We start from the raw sequence: 17,778 nt of genomic DNA on the forward strand, positions 1-17,778 counted from the left end.
GATTCAAAAGCCGGAATGCGACATAGCTGTGCTGAATGGGTTAAAACCCAGCCAGTTTCCATTCACGGGATAGCCATTATGAATATAGATCTAAGTAATGGAACCTAATGACAAATCTATTTTATTGTAGAACAAGGAAATGGTGTGTCATCAGCTATTGACTATCCAAGATCTGTTAAAGTGGAGGGTATGGAATGATGAGAAATAATGGTGCTGCAGATATCTCAACATGGAGGACTTCTTCTAATGCAGGAATTGACTGTAAATGGAACAGACTCAGTGCTTCGATGTGCCCAGGGACTCAATATTGATGAGAAAGTTTTTAAATTGAGAATTTGATATGTACATTCTTGAGGATAAACGAATAGAAAAATAAGAATATATTGGTGGAATGATTAATAGAGTCCCATTGATCGTAAAATATAAATGTTTGTTTCTGTGCAATTATTGTGATTTAAGCTAAATCCAGGAATAAAGAGCATTATCATGAAGATTAGAAAAGACATTCCCAATGTCAGTATTTGTTAGATTGAGGTGATTTTCTAGAAGACTAAAAATATAACGCAATATTTATCTCTATTTTATCAGTTTTCATTTTCCAATGGGGCCAATGTGTTGAGTTTAATTAATGTATATACGTATAGATGTATATATTTATATGAGGAAAATGTTGCACATTCAGCTAGGAGTGCAAAGCATGTTATAAATGGCTTCTGTCAGCAGAAACCTGGGATTGAGTCACTGCCTTTACTCGACTGTTTTTTAATGTATATAATCAACATTTTCTTTTTTTTAAATGTTAATCAAGAAATGCTGTTCAGCATATTTATGACTGAAATTCAATGTATGGAAAACTAACAATATAAAAACTGATAACGTTTGTTTATTATTGGAAACTTCAGTCTAATCATGCAAAAGACCAAAATGAAATCAGGTCAATCAAGAACCAGTGGTTACATGATGTCAAACTATTGTTTTAAAACTTGTAATTGTTGTAAAACATGTAAAACTTCAGAAGAAAAGTAAATGATCATAGAATCCCTGCAGAAGGAGGCTATTCGGCCCATTGAGTCTGCACCAACCCTCTGAAAGAGCTCCCTACCTAGGCCCACTCCCCTGACCTATCCCTGTAGCCCCACCCAACCTGCACACCTTTGGACCCTAAGGGACAATTTAACATCGGAGCATCCGGAGGAAACCCATGCAGACAAGGGAAGAACATATAAATTCCTCACAGTCACCCAAGTTCTGAATCGAGCCCAGGACCCTGGTGCTCTGAGGCAGAAGTGCTAACCACTGCGCCACCTTGCTGCCCATTGTTCATATTGTTGACCATCTCAGGTCCTGTGACCACTATTTAATATCAGATCTATTTGGATCCCATGCTTACTGTGCCTCCTTAACTCCAAGGTATTGCCTACCTTTGATTATATTATAACTGGCAATATTCCAACCGATATACACAGATTCAGGTGGCATAGTCTTTTCTGTTTCACTTTCTATGATGTTTTTGTGAGACGTGGATGGTCATGGTAAATAGTAGCAGATGACAAACTCCACATTTAAATGGTGTGATCTGAAATGTTTTTGCATGAGCGGCACGGTAGCACAGTGGTTAGTATTGTTGCTTCACTGTGCCAGGGTCCCAGGTTTGAGTCCTGGCTTGGCGACTAGGGGCTTTTCACAGTAACTTCATTGCAGTGTTAATGTAAGCCTACTTGTGACAATAAAATATTATTATTGTTACCAGGTTGTTTATATTGCCATCGTATCAATTTTACATTGTACATTGCAGGCCTGGAGTTTATTATGGTTATTATATTTCCGGCCTTGGGTGACTGTCTGTGTGGAGTTTTCACTTTCTCCCCGTGCCTACTTAGGTTTCCTCCGGGTGCTCTGGTTTCCTCCCACAGTCCAAAGATGTGCAGGTTAGGTGGATTGGCCACGCTAAATTGTCCCTTAGTGTCCAATGACGCACAAGTTAAGTTACGGGGTAGGGTGGGTTGGGCCTAGGTGGAGTGCTCTTTCAGAGGGTCTGTGTCTTTACTCTGCAGGTTTGACAATAAACCTGTCTTGACGTACAGGTTGGATTCAGACTTATTCTTTCCTCAGATTATGAGTACTAGCTACCCAGCTAGTCCCATTCCCCAGCCGTGTCTGTGTAAATTAATCACTTTCAAATATGTATCCAGCTCTCCTTCGAAAACTCCTATGGAATCCGCCTCCACCACTCTCCCAGGCAGCGCATTCCAAACCCCAACAACTCTCTAAGTCAAGTTTCTCCTCATAGCTCTCTATTTTTTTAAATTTGGAATACCCAATTATTTTTTTTCCAATTAAGGGGCAATTTAGCATGGCCAATCCACCTATCCTGCACATCTTTTGGGTTGTGGGGGTGAAACTCATGCAGACAGGATTGCTGGCATTGCTCTACATTACAAGCCAGCTGTTTAGCCCACTGTGCTAAACCAGCCCCTGGTTTACTTCTATACCCTATCAAGATTGACATAATTTTGAGCACATCAGTAAGGTCGCCACTTAATCATCTCTGCTCCAAGGCGAACAAGTCCAATTTCTCCAATCTTTCCTTAAAACTATGGCTTGGCTATGAGTGAACTCCTCACTTCAATTTTTCTCACAGCCACATCATTTACCGCTCACTTTAGCATTATTTGAGAACAATGTTCAATTTCAGTGATGTTCCCCCACCCCTTACCCCATATCCTCTTTGGGACAAAGGCACTTACGTCTCTGAATCTCCTGCTGCTTCCTAATGTACCAGGTGTAGAGGGCAGCTCGCTTCTGATTTTTCATTGGAGTGCCCTTGTTGAGATGCTGTGAGAGGTGAGATTGATTGAGACCTGTCACATCCACCACTTCCCTTTGCGGAATGTTGTGCTGCTGCATGTAGCCTTTGATCATCTTTGCCGCTCGCCATGGGTCCTCCCTATTGTGTCATCAAATACACATTATATTTAACACAGTCACCTCCATCCTCCTTGGGAACAATGCCACCTTCCTACAAGGGGCAAAAAAAATCCAAAAGCTGGACATTATTGCTCCGAAAAAACTCTTTCAGCGACTCACCAGGATACACCCACGCACTTCTATATAAACGGCTAGAGCACCCAACTGATTATTGCAGGGCATTGCACACTTTTGTACTTACAATACATTGTGATGAGGCCTCTCCCTCATTTCATTCGGGCTTCACACTGTACCTCTCACCATTAGGTTAAGATTCCTTTTTGAATTCATTCATGGGATGTGAGCATCACTCCAGGCCAGCATTATTGCCCATATCTAATTGCCCTCATGAGGGTGATTGTAAGTGGCTGCCATTTGTGTGGCGTAGGTACACCCACAATTCCATTAAGGTAGGGAGTTCTGGGATTTTGACCCAGCCACAGTGAAGGATCCATGATATATTTCCAAGTCAGGATGGGGTGAGTCTTGGGGAGGATGCGGGGGAACTTCCAGGTGGTGGTATTTCTATGCATCTGCTACCTTGTCTTTCTGGATGGCAGAGATTTCAGGTGGGAGGTGCTGTTGAAAGACCTTGTAGAGTTGCTGCAGTGCATTTTGTAGATGGTACACACTGCTGCTACAGTGCATTGGTGGTGGAGGGAGTGAATATTTAAGGTGATGAATAAGGCCTCGATCAAGTGGACCACTTTGTCCTGAATGGTGTCAAGCTTCTTGAGTTATATAAGATCCATTGAATCCCTACAATGCAGAAGGAGGCCATTTCAGCCCATCGTGTCTGCACTGACCCTCTGAAAGAGCACCACAACTAGGCCAACTCACCTTGTCCTAACGCTGTAATCCCTCCTCACCTGTACATATTGGGACAATAAGGGACAATCTTATCATGGCCAAACCATCTAACTTGCACATCTTTAGACTGTGGGAAGAAACCGAAGCACCCGTAGGAAATCCATGCAGACACGGACAAAGTACAAACTCCATACAGGCAGTAACCCAAGGCCAGAATTGAACCCAGAATGCTAACCACTGCGCCACCGTTCCACCCCTGAGTTGCACTCATCGAGTCAAATGGAGAGTATTCCATCACTTTCTTGACTTATGTCTTGTGGATGGTGGAAACGTTTGGCAGGACCAAGAGGTGCGTGACTACCCAGTGAATGTTCAACCTTTGACTTTCTTTACTAGCCACAGCATTTATGTGGCTGATCCAGTTATGTTTCTGATCAATGGTGACACCTAAGATGTTAATGGTGGGGTATTGCCACTGAATATCAATGACATGGAGATGCCGGCATTGGACTGGGGTGGGCACAGTAAGAAATCTTACAACACCAGATTAAAATCCAACAGGTTTGTTTCGAATCACTAGCTTTCGGAGCACAGCTCCTTCACCTGATGTTGTAAGACTTCTTATTGAAAATCAAGGGGAGGTTGCTAAGACGTTCCATTGTTGGAGATGGTCACTGTCTGGCCTTTGTCTGGCACAAATGTTACTTGTCACATATACGCCCAAGCCTGGATATTGCCCAAGTCCTGCTGTGTGCAAGTATGGAATGCTTCCATTTCTGAGGAAATGCAGATTGACTGAAAACTGTGCAATCAGCAGCAAATGTTCCCACTTCTGGCCTTGTGATGGAGGGAATAGGTGAAGCAGCTGAATCCGTTCCGGTAGTGTGATCATTTATCTTTGATACTTTTGTCGGTTAACATGCTGCAGAAGGTTCACCAGGATGGGACTACATTTTTAGGCATTCCTGGTGCTGCTTCTGGCAACCTCACCTGCACTCCTCGTTGAACCAGCAATAGTCTCATGACTTGATGGTAATGGTAGAGTGAAGAATGATACATTTAGATACAGATTGTGATGGAATACAGCACAGCTGCTGATGAGAGACTTTAGTGCCTAATGGATGCCTAGTTTCGAGTTGCTAGTTCAATCTATCCAATTTAGCATGGTGATTGTGCCACACAACATGATGGAAGGTATCCTAAATGTGAAGGTGGGACTTTATCTTCACAAGGACTGTGCAGTGATCACTCTCACCAACACTGTCATGGTAGATGTATATGTAGCAGGTAGATTGCTGAGGACAAGGTGGAGTGCACTTGTTCCTTGTATTATTTCTCCACCCCCTGCCACAGACATACTCTGGCAATTATGTCCTTCAGGGCTCAGCCAGCTCAGTCTGTGGTGGTGCTACCAAACCATTCTTGGTGTTGGACATTGAAATTCCCAGACCAGAGATCTTTCTGTACCCATGGTACCTTCAGTACCATGTACGACATGATGTACGACATGAGCAGCACAGTAGCATTGTGGATAGCACAGTTGCTTCACAGCTCCAGGGTCCCAGGTTCGATTCCGGATTGGGTCACTGTCTGTGCGGAGTCTGCACATCCTCCCCGTGTGTGCGTGGGTTTCCTCCGGGTGCTCCAGTTTCCTCCCACAGTCCAAAGATGTGCAGGTTAGGTGGATTGGCCATGATAAATTGCCCTTAGTGTCCAAAATTGCCCTTCGTGTTGGGTGAGGTTACTGGGTTATGGGGATAGGGTGGAGGTGTTGACCTTGGCTAGGGTGCTCTTTCCAAGGGCAGGTGCAGACTCGATGGGCCGAATGGCCTCCTTCTGCACTGTAAATTCTATGATAATCTATGGAGGAGTACTGATTCACCAATAAGGAAGGACGATCGTTTGGCCTGATACTGTGAAATGTACATTCAGAGTCTATATTGAGGAGACTCGGGGGGCAGGGGGTGGGGCGGGGAAGAATACACCACTGTGCTGCCAGCTCTGATGGGTCTGCCCTGCCAGTGGGACAGGAACGGTGTTGAAGGTGTCAGGGACATTGGCTGAAAGGTATGATTCTGAGAGTATGACTAGGAGAGGCTGTTGCTTGACTCATTTGTGGGGTCTCTCACAATTTTGACAGAAGTCCCCAGACATTAGTGAGGAGAACTGGGCTGATTGTGCCTCTCTGGTCTTTGAATCCATTGCCAGGTGGTCTTTCCATTGCTGTACTTTGTCGTAGGGTTTGATACAACTGAGTGGTTTGCGAGGCCACTTCAGGGGGCACTGGACCACATTGCCGAGGGGCTGGAGTCACAATATAGGCTCGGCCAGGCCAGGTAAAAGAGAAAAATTTGTTCCCTAAAGTGCCTATTCCCTAAAGGATTAGTGAACCATTTTTATCACGAACCGATCTGATTAAAGCCTCGATTTTCACTGTGCAGATCTCAGCAACCAGATGAGCAGCCCTGAATCAGGTGAATGTTCCACTCATAGAGTTTAACAGCACAGAATGAGGCCCTTTGGCCCATTGTGTCTAATCCCATTTTACAGCATTTGGTCCGTAGCCTATGCTATACCATTTCAAGGGCTCATTTAAATGTTTCTTAAAAGTTGTGAGTGCTCCCGCCTCTTCCGCCCTTTCAGACAGTGAGTTCCAGATTCCAACCACCCTCTGGGTGAAAAGATTTTCCTCAAATCCCCTCTGAATCTCCTGCTCCTTACCTTAAATCTATGCCCGCCCAGAGAATGCTGGGGCTGGTTTTAGCACAGTGGGCTAAACAGCTGGCCTGTAACGCAGAATAATGCCAGCAGCGCGGGTTCAATTCCCGTACCAGCCTCCCCGAACAGGCGCCAGAATGTAACAACTAGGGGCTTTTCACAGTAACTTCATTGAAGCCTACTTGTGACAATAAGCTTTTATTATTAATTGACCGCTCTACCGAGGGGAAAAGTTTCTTCCTATTCACCCTATCTACCTCCATCATAATTGTATACACCTCAATCACCCCTCAGCCTGCCCTGCTCGAAGGAGAACAACCCCAACCTAACCAGCCTGGGCCAAATGTAATGCCCAGATTAAAATCGAGTCCACAATACAGACATGAAAGATCTCCAATCAACTGAAAACTCCACAAAGTGCCGCTTTTCAGCAGGAAATCGCGCGAAAATGTACTTTCCGTTAGGCGAGGCTTTATTTCCAGTTAATCGGTGTTGATTTTTTTTAAAACACCACCACACATTGTCCACATTCATTGCCAACTGATGGTCGTTTAACCTCCTTTACACGTGAATCTGAGTTTTACAACACTGCGGGTCTGGAGCCCACACTCTCTCTCTCTCACACACACACACACACTCTCTGCTCTCCTGTGAGCTGAGCGTGGGCCCAGGGAGTCTCAAACCCTTTCTGAATTTTTTTGCTACCTATTTACCGATCTACCAACTCTCACCCCCCACCCTGGCCGAGCGTGGGTTGGGGGGGCGGGGGGGGCTGGAATACATTTCAAAACGAAACACCCAGCGGAGCGGCTGATTGTCAATTTCACCCCCAGCCTGAAATTACATTGAAATTACATTGGAACCCACAATGAGCGAAGCGGCTTGGGGCCCGTATCTGATCAATATTTTTCAATAGCCTAGTTTGGCTAGTTTAGTGATATTCTGATATATTCTGGAATGGTTCAAACGCTGCAGTCTCAGTCTATCAGACCATCGCGAGTGCAATCGACAACCCCACCCCCGTGATCTATTTATCCGATTCTATATGTTGCCATGATCAATTGTATTCCCCATACGAAAGGACAAATGGATTTGTCTCGATTACTGCGACCCCCCCCCCCCCCCCTGTTGTGGTCCGTTTGAAGGAATTTCGTTTAGTTTGACCTGGCGACGTCTACGCATTTTCTTAAATAATCGTATTTTAAAAATGCGCTTGAAGTCGGAGTTAAAACATTTTCTCCCCCCCCCCCCCTTCGTTTACCCTTTCATCGCGGTTAGCCCGGGGAACTTTATCCCATTGGATTTCTGCCCCTGTGGCAACATGTTGTTGATCCAATTCCTGGCAATCGCCCTCGGCGCTTCCGAACCAAAAAAAGTTAACCGTATATCGAGGGGAGGAGGATAAACAACAATCCAAAAATAATATTTAATTCAAACAGGAAATACGGTACCCAGCAGGAATGTGCCCAGCTCTTTAAACGTGTCGTTGAAATCAACAGTGAAAGGTACAAAACATTGGGAGTTGCATTAAAGACATGGACGGGGGGTTTGTCCTTCCTGAACTCTGATTAAGAATGGTGTGCGGCTTTTTAAAATCGAACTTGATGCATTCCATCCTTGCTCCACTCGCATCTGATTGCCGATTGTAATTTTCAGCTCATATTTAACAAGTTATCACGGGCTTCCCAGCCCCAAACACACCCACACATGTTGGTTTAGGATAATGCCCGCATTGAGATTCAAGCCTCTCTTTACAGCTGAGCTTTGGCAATGAGTAACCAGGTTAGCCATTCACCTAATCAAAGTGTGGTCCACTTTTCTACTCAATCGGGGTTGATGATTTATAATAAATTAATAGCACTCGGCAGAAACGTCAGCTCCACGTGCTTCCAGAAGCCTGGGTCAGATTTATATTTACAAACTGTTACAAAACCGTGAAGCACGGGGGGGGGGGGGGGGGGGGGAGGAAACTGCAGCAAGCTCTCACTCAATAAACAACGGGGCGAAAGCCGGTTAAAACTGAACACGAATATTGGCGGAGTTGCTGTTGGGCTTTTTCTTTTAAATGCATTTTCCAGCACGCATCGAAAATGTTAAATCGAAATAACTGTATTTATGTTAAGTCTGCGCGGACGTACAAGTTATTGTAAAGATAGGGTTCCAGACACAGTCAGCCTTTTTGCTACAGACCTTAGTCGTTGGGGCAATTACAACCGATTTTCACGGTGACTGTATTTCACCTGTGATAACTCGGCTCCTTCTGTCCTAACTTTGGGTTCCGAAGCTGAATGAATGGGTACAATTTCTCACTCTTAGACCCGGGACATAGAGGGACGCTCGGGCGAGCCCTGAGTTTTACTCCACGTTCTTGTTTCTCTCCTCTCGGCAGCTTCCGATTATGGACGCTTTGAAACATAAAGGACTTCGAAAGGTGGCTGTGAGTTTGAAATAAATCGCCAGGAGGAACGCTCCAGCGAGAGCAGTGCTTTTGCTGCAAGTGTTCAGCTCCGACCAACCTTAATTTTCTGGGTGCCCAATAACATTGCTCTGCTGTCAATTTAAGCGGTTTGTCTTTCGGCAGCTTCACCTAAAATCGGTTTCTGCTTCAGGTTGTTAGGCGTTTCAACTGTCAGAGTTTGTTTATTGTCCGTGAACTTTAGATGTAACTCAGAACAAGAAACAGCCCCGTTTATAACACCCTGGAGAAGCGGGTCGCCTAACTTTATAAGGGGTATTTTTGTTCATGGCTAAGTTGTGTATTCGCTTTGAAAAGAGGGCTCGTTTTTTTGTTGGACTACGCTTAGAAAACCTTGCGACTTCTCGGTGATTATTTCCGGAGATCCACGTCAATTATTACTGTGCTTCCCTCCAACACGTCAATTATTACTGTGATTTCTCCCCCACACATCAATTATTACTGTGATTTCCCCCACACATCAATTATTACTGTGATTTCTCCCCCACACATCAATTATTACTGTAATTCCCCTACACATTAATTATTACTGTGATTTCCCCCACACATCATTACTGTGATTTCTCCCCACACATCAATTATTACTGTGATTTCCCCCCACACATCAATATTACTGTGATTTCTCCCCACACATCAATTATTACTGTGATTTCTCCCCACACATCAATTATTACTGTGATTTCCCCCACACATCAATTATTACTGAGACTTCTCGCACACGTCAATTATTACTGTGATTCTCCCCACAAATCAATTATTACTGTGATTCCCCACACACAATTATGACCGTAATTCCCCCCACACACATATCAACGATTACTGTGATTCCCCCACACATCAATCATTACTGATTTCTCCCACACACACATTAATGATTACTGTGATTTCCCGCACACATCAATTATTACTGTGATTTCTCCACCACATGAATTATTACTGGATTTTCCCCCATGTCAACTATTACTGTGATTACCCCACACATCAATTATTAAACTACGATTTCTCCCCAAACATCAATTATTACTGTGAACCCCCCTCCCCCCACACACACACATCAATTATTACCGACCCACACAAACATCAATTATTACATTTCTCCCCCACACATCAATTATTACTGTCATTTTCCCCACACGTCAACTATTACTGTGATTACCTCACACATCAATTATTACTGCGATTTCCACTACTATTAATTATTACTGTGATTTCCCCCGCCCCACATCAATTATTACTACGATTTCTCCCCCACACATCGATTATACTGTGATCCCCCCCACACACACATCAATTATTACTGTGATTTCTCCCCCATACCGCCCGCCCTGGGCAGCGCTCAGTTGCGAAAGAGGCTCTGACAAAAATGGGCAGAGTGAAACTACAGGTGAAACTGACAACATGTCCAAAATAAAGCTCCTGGTAAATAACACTGCAATAAAACCACTACATTATTTCCTCCGCTTTACGTCCTCGGCGGGACCGACAAGGGAGGTGAAATAGTTTATGGGTCAAATACACAGGAGGAAATAAATGTTTTGACGATAGCCGAGGCTTCACCGATCACCTCCGCCCAGCTCCTACGCGCGACACGTTGAGCTGATCTGCCGCCAACCCGCTCAGAATAATACACGGCAAACTATTTAGGGAGTTAGTGGGTGGGTGGGTGGGGGGATCTGTAAAACCCAGCCTTGTTTCAATTGATGAGGTTGATGCAGAACCAGACTTAATTATTAATAATAATAATAATAATAAGGGTCACCTCAGCATCCTGTCCACCTCGGCTCGCTGCTCGACCCCTTCCTCGGTGTTGAGGGACTCCAGCTCCTTGAGGATGGGCGGGGTGTCGTAGTCGTCGCCGTCCTCGGAGCCCTCGTCCCCGGACAGCTTGCCCTTGCCGTGGCCGTTGGTCAGCGTGTGGAAGACGGCCTTGCCCTCCGAGCCCGCGCCGTTCATCTTCAGCGGGGAGACGTCGGGCAGGTTCTCCAGCTTCACCTCGAAGTTGGGCGAGGGCTCCAGGTCTTCCAGCGCCTGGATCAGAGCATCTTTGGAAAGCCCCGAGCTCAGCAAGGCGCTCAGCAGCTCCTGTTGGAGAGATGTCAATTTGGACACCATATTTTAAATAAATCAAACGTTTTATTTAACCACCCCCCCCTCCTCCTTTCCTCTCTCTTCTCTCAAGAGGAAAATATATATATATATATATATGTACAAACACAGGGCAGGCCAATCGGATCCTCTCGTCCCTCTGTGGCGCATCAATAGTAATATTTTAAGAAGGGAAATTAAGAATCCGGAGTAGGTTGTTCCTGCACCGTGCCGATTGCTCTACACTGCCATGATCTTTGGGAAGAGAATATAGGAATATGCAAATCGGACGGGTAGGTCTTTGCGAGAGAGAGGGAGGGAGGGAGGGAGGAGGAGGGGGGGGGGGTGGACAAGTCTTGGCAATATGCAAATACAGACTGGCTACACAGAGAGAGAGAGAGTGCTGCTGGAGGAGCTGGGACAATGTGAGCCGCGGCTCATGGTGTTTACATTTGAGACTGGCACATTTTATTGGCCGCTATTTATCGCTCCGCACCTACAAAGCTCCGTGAACTTTGGACTGGCGGCTGCACAAAGTCCAGAATCCGCTCAAGTACCAGCCGATCGGAAAGGCTGCAAGGGGCAGGGGCCAAAAAAATAAATAAAACAAATGAACACACACACAGGTTAAACTAAAAGAGAAATGGTTAAATGCAAACAAACAAACGCAGGACTGTCAAGGAGAGGTTAAAACACACACACACACACACACGACTCCGAACAGCCGAGAGAGGAAAATCCAAGCCTTGGCACTTTTGCCTCTTTTGTTTTAAGGGAAAATATAACTTTTCGAGTTTCGCAGGACGCGTCTCGAATTCGGCAAACAGGCCCCTGGCAAAGTTAATTAGACAAAGGTCTGACTTTTAAAGATTAGGGTGCATGGACTTAGAGTTGGAAGAAAGGTTGGGGACTGGCGAGCTTAGCGTTGGGCGTTGACCAGAGCCAAAGGAAAATGATCAGCGCTGGAAATGATTCCCAATCCATGAACGAATTCCCCGGCAGAGTACGAGGGATTTGACCTGAATGGTGGGGAACCATAGGCCATTTTTACTCAGGGTGAATCAATTTGAACTTTAGATTTCGAATCCATTCCTTCCCAACTCTGGGCGAAATGAACACGCTTCACAAATGTGTGTCAATTTGCACGGGGTCGGTTCTTTGCACCCGGTTGGAAACCGAACTTTAAGACAGGTTACTCTCCAAAGCTGTCAGACCCACAGTCACCTCCTTCCAAAATGTCAGAAGAATTTGTCCAGGATGTAGATAGGTGGAATTGACTTATTTAGTATCTTTTTCACCCCAAAAAAAATCGGAGTAAAGTCAAGAAACGAATTGTATTGTGAGTGCGAAACTTGGTGGAGGTTTTAGACGCGCATCGTTTGTAATTATTCACGAATTGCAAGTTTAACGAAACCACGATCTTAGTGGCATCCACTTAAAACAAGGAGTCGGGGAATTTTGTTGTGTGAAGTTGGTTTGGTTAAAACAAATGCGAGGCGATTCATTTTGTATCTAGGAATTAAAACTTAAAACAGCATCACGGGGAGGCCAGGAACAAAAAATATGCCGTACACTTGACAATATATCAACAGTAAAGTGCATTTATCTTCAGCTTCGAAATGAGCTTCGTTGGCCTTTTTTGTCGGGAGTAATAGTTCAAACGGATTCCTAAAACAATACCCCTTCAGGAGGCCGCTAATGTCTGGGCCGGGTCCCCGACAACAATTTACAGCAGTTTTATTGCCCAGTGCCAATGAGAAATGCTCCCCCGAGCTCCGGTTCAGAATTGAACAGTCACACTCTTGTGGGTCTGAACTCCCCAAGTGTTTTCCGGGGGGGGGGGGGGGGGGGAATCAATCCCCGATTTTTAAAAATATATATATGCAAGAGGGTTTTGGTGGAGGAAACACTATTTTCCGGATCCGACCGAGTCTCGCCGGTAGCCGCTCTCGAAGTAAACCATTTGTTTAAATTTCACATTTAATGGAGTTGAATATTCGTCTTTTAACAGTGAGCGGGCAGACAGCTGGGAGCGAAGTGGTGACCAACCAGGTTCCAGTGCGACTCACCCCTGAGGGATAACTCCTGTTCTACCCGGGAAACAAACACCCAGTCAAAAACAGGCTCTGCTGGGCAACTTAGAGGTGGCCCCAGCAACAGGCTTTCTATCTCCTTCTGCAATGTGTTTGTCTTTTTCTTTTTCTTTCTCCTGTCCACAGTTCGATCCTGGAGTTTCACCAATTAAATCAAATCATGTCCAGTTCATGCTGAAATAAACTCTATCTGTCTCCTGGGGTCGTAAAAACGGAGATAAAAACAGGGGGGGGGGGGGGGACGGGACAGGAGGGCGATTACTGAATGATGCTTTGGGAAAGATTGCAAACCCTGTAATCTCCAAAGGGGGAAAGTGGAATGAAGGGCTTGTCATACCAGGAGCGGGTGAGCGTTCTGGGCCTGTACTCGATGGAGTTTAGAAGGATGAGGGCGGATCTCATTGAAACTTATAAAATACTGAGAGGCCTGGATAGAGTGGACGTGGAGAGGATGTTTCCACTGTTAGGAAAATAAACTAGACCCCGAGGACACAGCCTCAGACTGAAGGGACGATCCCTTAAAATAGAGATGAGCCAGTGGGTGGTGAATCTGTGGAACTCTTTACCGCAGAAGGCTGTGGAGGCCAAATCACTGAGTGGCTTTAAGACAGAGATAGATAGGTTCTTGATCAATAAGTGGATGGGGTTATGGGGCGAAGGCAGGAGAATGGGGGTGAGAAAAATATCAGCCATTATCCAATGGAGGAACAGAATCGATGGGCTGAATGGCATAATTCTGCTCCAATGTTTTGTGGTCTCATGGATTAGTGTAGATCAGAGTAGGTTTGTTGCAGGTGCAGGTTTGATGGCCAAAGGGGTCCTCTATAGTCTATGATTAACATTGGAGGGATATTTCAGAATGTCCTATTTTAATATGAGTGTGCACTGACTACACAAAACAGTTTATTGGGTGGTTTGCTTCTAGTTCATAGTAAATTGTAATCGACTTTCCAACCTATATTCTGACTATCATTGAGAGATTTGACAGCAAGCTCGACTTTAACGAGAATATGCGCAGTGGAGGCCGGAGATCAAATATTCGCCCAACGTGGCCGCTTTGATCCATAGGTAACTGACTCAAAGTTGTTCACAGTTCATGGCTAACGAGTGAAACATGTCCCTCGATCACAGGAACCCCGATTTTATGGGAGAACCGTCAGCGGCTCCTAGAGTCAAAACTCGCTACTGTTCATAAAACAGAAGCTGCGCGTTAACTTGTGCCCCCGGCAATGGACGGGCGGCTGAACAATTCAAAGCTGACCAGCCTTTATTCATTGTATTTATTTATGTTTAATGTAATAGGGCTCATTGAGGCCAAAAAAGTACAGCGGCCATTCAACAGACACAGCAAAACGCCGAGAGATTTTAAACGAGGAGATTATTCCGGGTGGAAAATGAAATACCCCCCCCCCCCGCCCCCTTACCCTCACCCCCACGCCCCCTTACCCTCACCCCTCCCCTTACCCTCACCCCCTCCCCTTACCCTCACCCCGCCCCCCTTACCCCCCACGCCCCCTTACCCTCACCCCCACGCCCCCTTACCCTCACCCCTCCCCTTACCTCACCCCCCCTTACCCTCACCCCGCCCCCCCTTACCCCCCCCCCCCCCCCCTTACCCTCACCCCCACGCCCCCTTACCCTCACCCCCACGCCCCCTTACCCTCACCCCTCCCCCTTACCCTCACCCCCCTCCCCCTTACCCTCACCCCACCGCCCGCTTACCCTCACCCCACCGCCCCCTTACCCTCACCATTCCCCCCTTGCCCTCACCTCCTCCGCCCCCCCCCCCTCCAAAAAAAAACCAAATAGACCACAACAAGCAGGTCGATCGATAAAAGTAGAAACCAGGTCAGTGACATTGGCCGATCCATCAGTAAGTTTTGTGTACACAACCCGCTTCTGCACGGGAGGGGCTGCGGTTTGGTCGACACGAATATGGGGTTTTAGTGGGACCCCCCCCCCCCCCCCCCTGCCTTGCCTCAGACAGGGAGATTACACCTGAGGACTGGGGAAGAGAGAGAGAGAAGCTGGCCTGTGGAGCAAAGCTACCAAAGTCGTTTGGAAAGGTAGAGATCTCTGGTCAGGAGCCGCGGGGGTTTACAAAGGAATCATTAATACCGGTTGTTTTATCCACCCCGAGGCAGGAAATGCCGGCTGTTATTCTCCTCTCGGGTCTCTAAGTGAGAAATAAGCATTGCCACCCCCCTCCCTTCTCGGAATGGACGGGATATGTCAGGGGCCTCTCTGTCCCTCAAGAACGAATTTGCTCCAAGGCCCTGGGCGACTGATAGCGCGTCTATAGTTTTACAGTGCAGAGCAGGTTGATAGTAATCCGGTAACTCCGTACGAAATTGGGTCGATGTTTATCACTATTTTTGTCCGGTTTGCAGAACCCACCATAGCCCCGGCACATTTCAATCCTGCAAACAGTGCTCTCGCTTGGCCTGCACACCCAGGTACTTGTGCTCAGAGCCGCAAAAAGGCAAAACCCAAACAGGCGCTGAGCAATGACTTTCCCCGGCTGTGTGAATCGTGCAACGGTCCACAGTCAGCAGTAAGTACAGAGCAAACGTGTGGAGTGTCAACTGCCCTGCTCAAATGTAACAACAGCAACAATGGAGCATTAAAAACAAACGCGGCACTCTTAAGTGGAAATATCAAACTCCAGGATGTTTTAGTAAAGGATTTGATATCCCCCCCGGTCCTCTGGCAGATTCAATCTGCCAGTAAGCACTGCTACCTTCTGCAAACGTTTGATTGATCAATGTTACAAAGGGCAAGCTTGCCAAGAGAGGGGGTGGAAGGGCCAACGAAACTAAACGATATTAAGGCGGGGGGGGGGGGGGGGGGTATTCGCAGAGCGAACCGGGACGATGTCCATGATCATCACACTGGCCGCCCTGCAACGATTTGGCCTTTTGATAGTCCAGCCGAATAATAATGCTGACTGCGCGCCTTTAAGTCCAGTCTTTGGCCTCCCGATGCAGCCGCACTTTATGTATAATCAATCTCCAGAGAGAGAGAGGGAGAGGGAGGGAGAAGGAGAGGGAGAGGGAAGACCCTTGAATGAAGCCCATTGTCACATCAGTGTTATCGCCCTCCATAATCTTGTAACTTTCCACAATAGCCCCGCAACGCTCCTTTTGTAAGACAGCAGCTCAGGTAATTGACCCCGATCATCTCCCGTCGGAGCAAGTGTATTCCTTCAGAGCAACATTTGATTCGATTTGATTTTTTAAAAAATCTTCATTTTTGCATCCAGGTGACCCTTCAATAAACTGTAAATAGGATGGACCCCAGTTTATCAACATTTTCCCCTCCCGTGTTGTGTCTACCGCCCTTCTTATTAAACAAATAAGTTTTGCCATATTGTTTAAAGACATTATATAAACAATAGCCCTAAAAGGTCACAACGTGACTGCACAAAGTTACTGCTTCGGTCCAAACAGGACAATGACCAGTCGTTTTTTACTGGGCTGTTATCAAGGGGATTGACGACCAGTTTAATCAAGGGACTGGGGAGGGAGAGAATTAAAACTTTTGTTTTTTTGAAGCTGAAATAATCTGACACTCGTTAAACCTGGGCTGGCTTTATCGATTTACTTCGCAAATATTTTTCAGTCCACAGCCCCCCCTTTTTAAGCCTCATTATTTAACCGACTGGTCGAACGAGAGGAATGAATAGATACATATTTTTAATAAATCTTCTGTCGTTGTTTTCCAGATGGGATTGGGGGGGGATTCGAACAGAATTCATTTCAGGAAGAATTTTCGTCCAGAGCAGAGAGAGAGAGAAAAAAATAGCACTCGCAATTACGTGGAGATCTTCGATAATCTTTGAATACAGAAAGGATCTGTGGCTAAATATTTTACACGGGGTGCAGGGACAGAAGAATCCACCCTTTCGTTAAAATCTATTTGGCAAAGCCGTTGCTAACGAAATGTTTTGAGAGGAAGACGTGAAGTTTTTCGTTTTTTTAAAGAAAATAAATCCTGATCAACGAGCACAGATAATGCCCCATGGCTACGGCCACAGTGAATTTGAGGGGGTTTGTTGTGGGGTCAATATTTAATCGGTGGTTTCCTGAACACGTGGATACATTTGTACCGGCTGGGAGGCGAGCGGGATCCCACCTTCCACAAGGATACTGGGGTTGGTGTTTCTGATTAACGCAGAAGGCATTTCTCCAATCTGACCCATCTGATCATCCTCACTGACCTCGATCCTTTCCCGCAATCTTGCTGAAAGTATGCCCAATCCGCCAGCTTTCTGTATTTTGGTGAAGGGTGCGGTGTTTGGAGCTCTTTGCGTCCTCACTTGCCTTGGTAGCCAAGGATGCTTCAAAGCCAAATCTCTTGTCAAAGTCATTGAAACTAGTGTCAATTCACGTGGACCATTTTATGAGGTGCCCGCGGCTCCAACAACCCAGTGTGGGGCAAGGGTCAAGGTTGGGTTAATAACCTGGTGCGGATTAAGGGGCGTTTCACCAGAATGATTAAAAACTGGGGGTTCCTAGATTTGGATGACTGGTGTCTGCAGATTGAGTTTCAAGCCGGCGGGCCCCCCGCTTGGCGAGAGTTCACTGCCCATTCAGTCCAATGTTAGTGGCCGTGGACCGCATGTGGCAT

The 17,778-nt window shown here is 46.1% G+C and overlaps 1 protein-coding gene across 1 annotated transcript in view; it reads right to left on the reverse strand.

Annotated features, from left to right (window-relative positions):
• hnf1ba (HNF1 homeobox Ba) overlaps positions 1-11,083 on the reverse strand; it is a 120,947-nt gene extending 109,864 nt beyond the window's left edge. The window contains 2 exon segments of the mRNA XM_038813106.1: positions 2,748-2,947; positions 10,731-11,083. Coding sequence (XP_038669034.1) covers positions 2,748-2,947; positions 10,731-11,083 — 553 coding nt within the window.
• Between the last annotated feature and the right edge of the window lie 6,695 nt (positions 11,084-17,778).

Source organism: Scyliorhinus canicula, chromosome 12 (assembly GCF_902713615.1).
Source record: "Scyliorhinus canicula chromosome 12, sScyCan1.1, whole genome shotgun sequence".
Taxonomy (NCBI): Eukaryota; Metazoa; Chordata; class Chondrichthyes; order Carcharhiniformes; family Scyliorhinidae; genus Scyliorhinus; species Scyliorhinus canicula.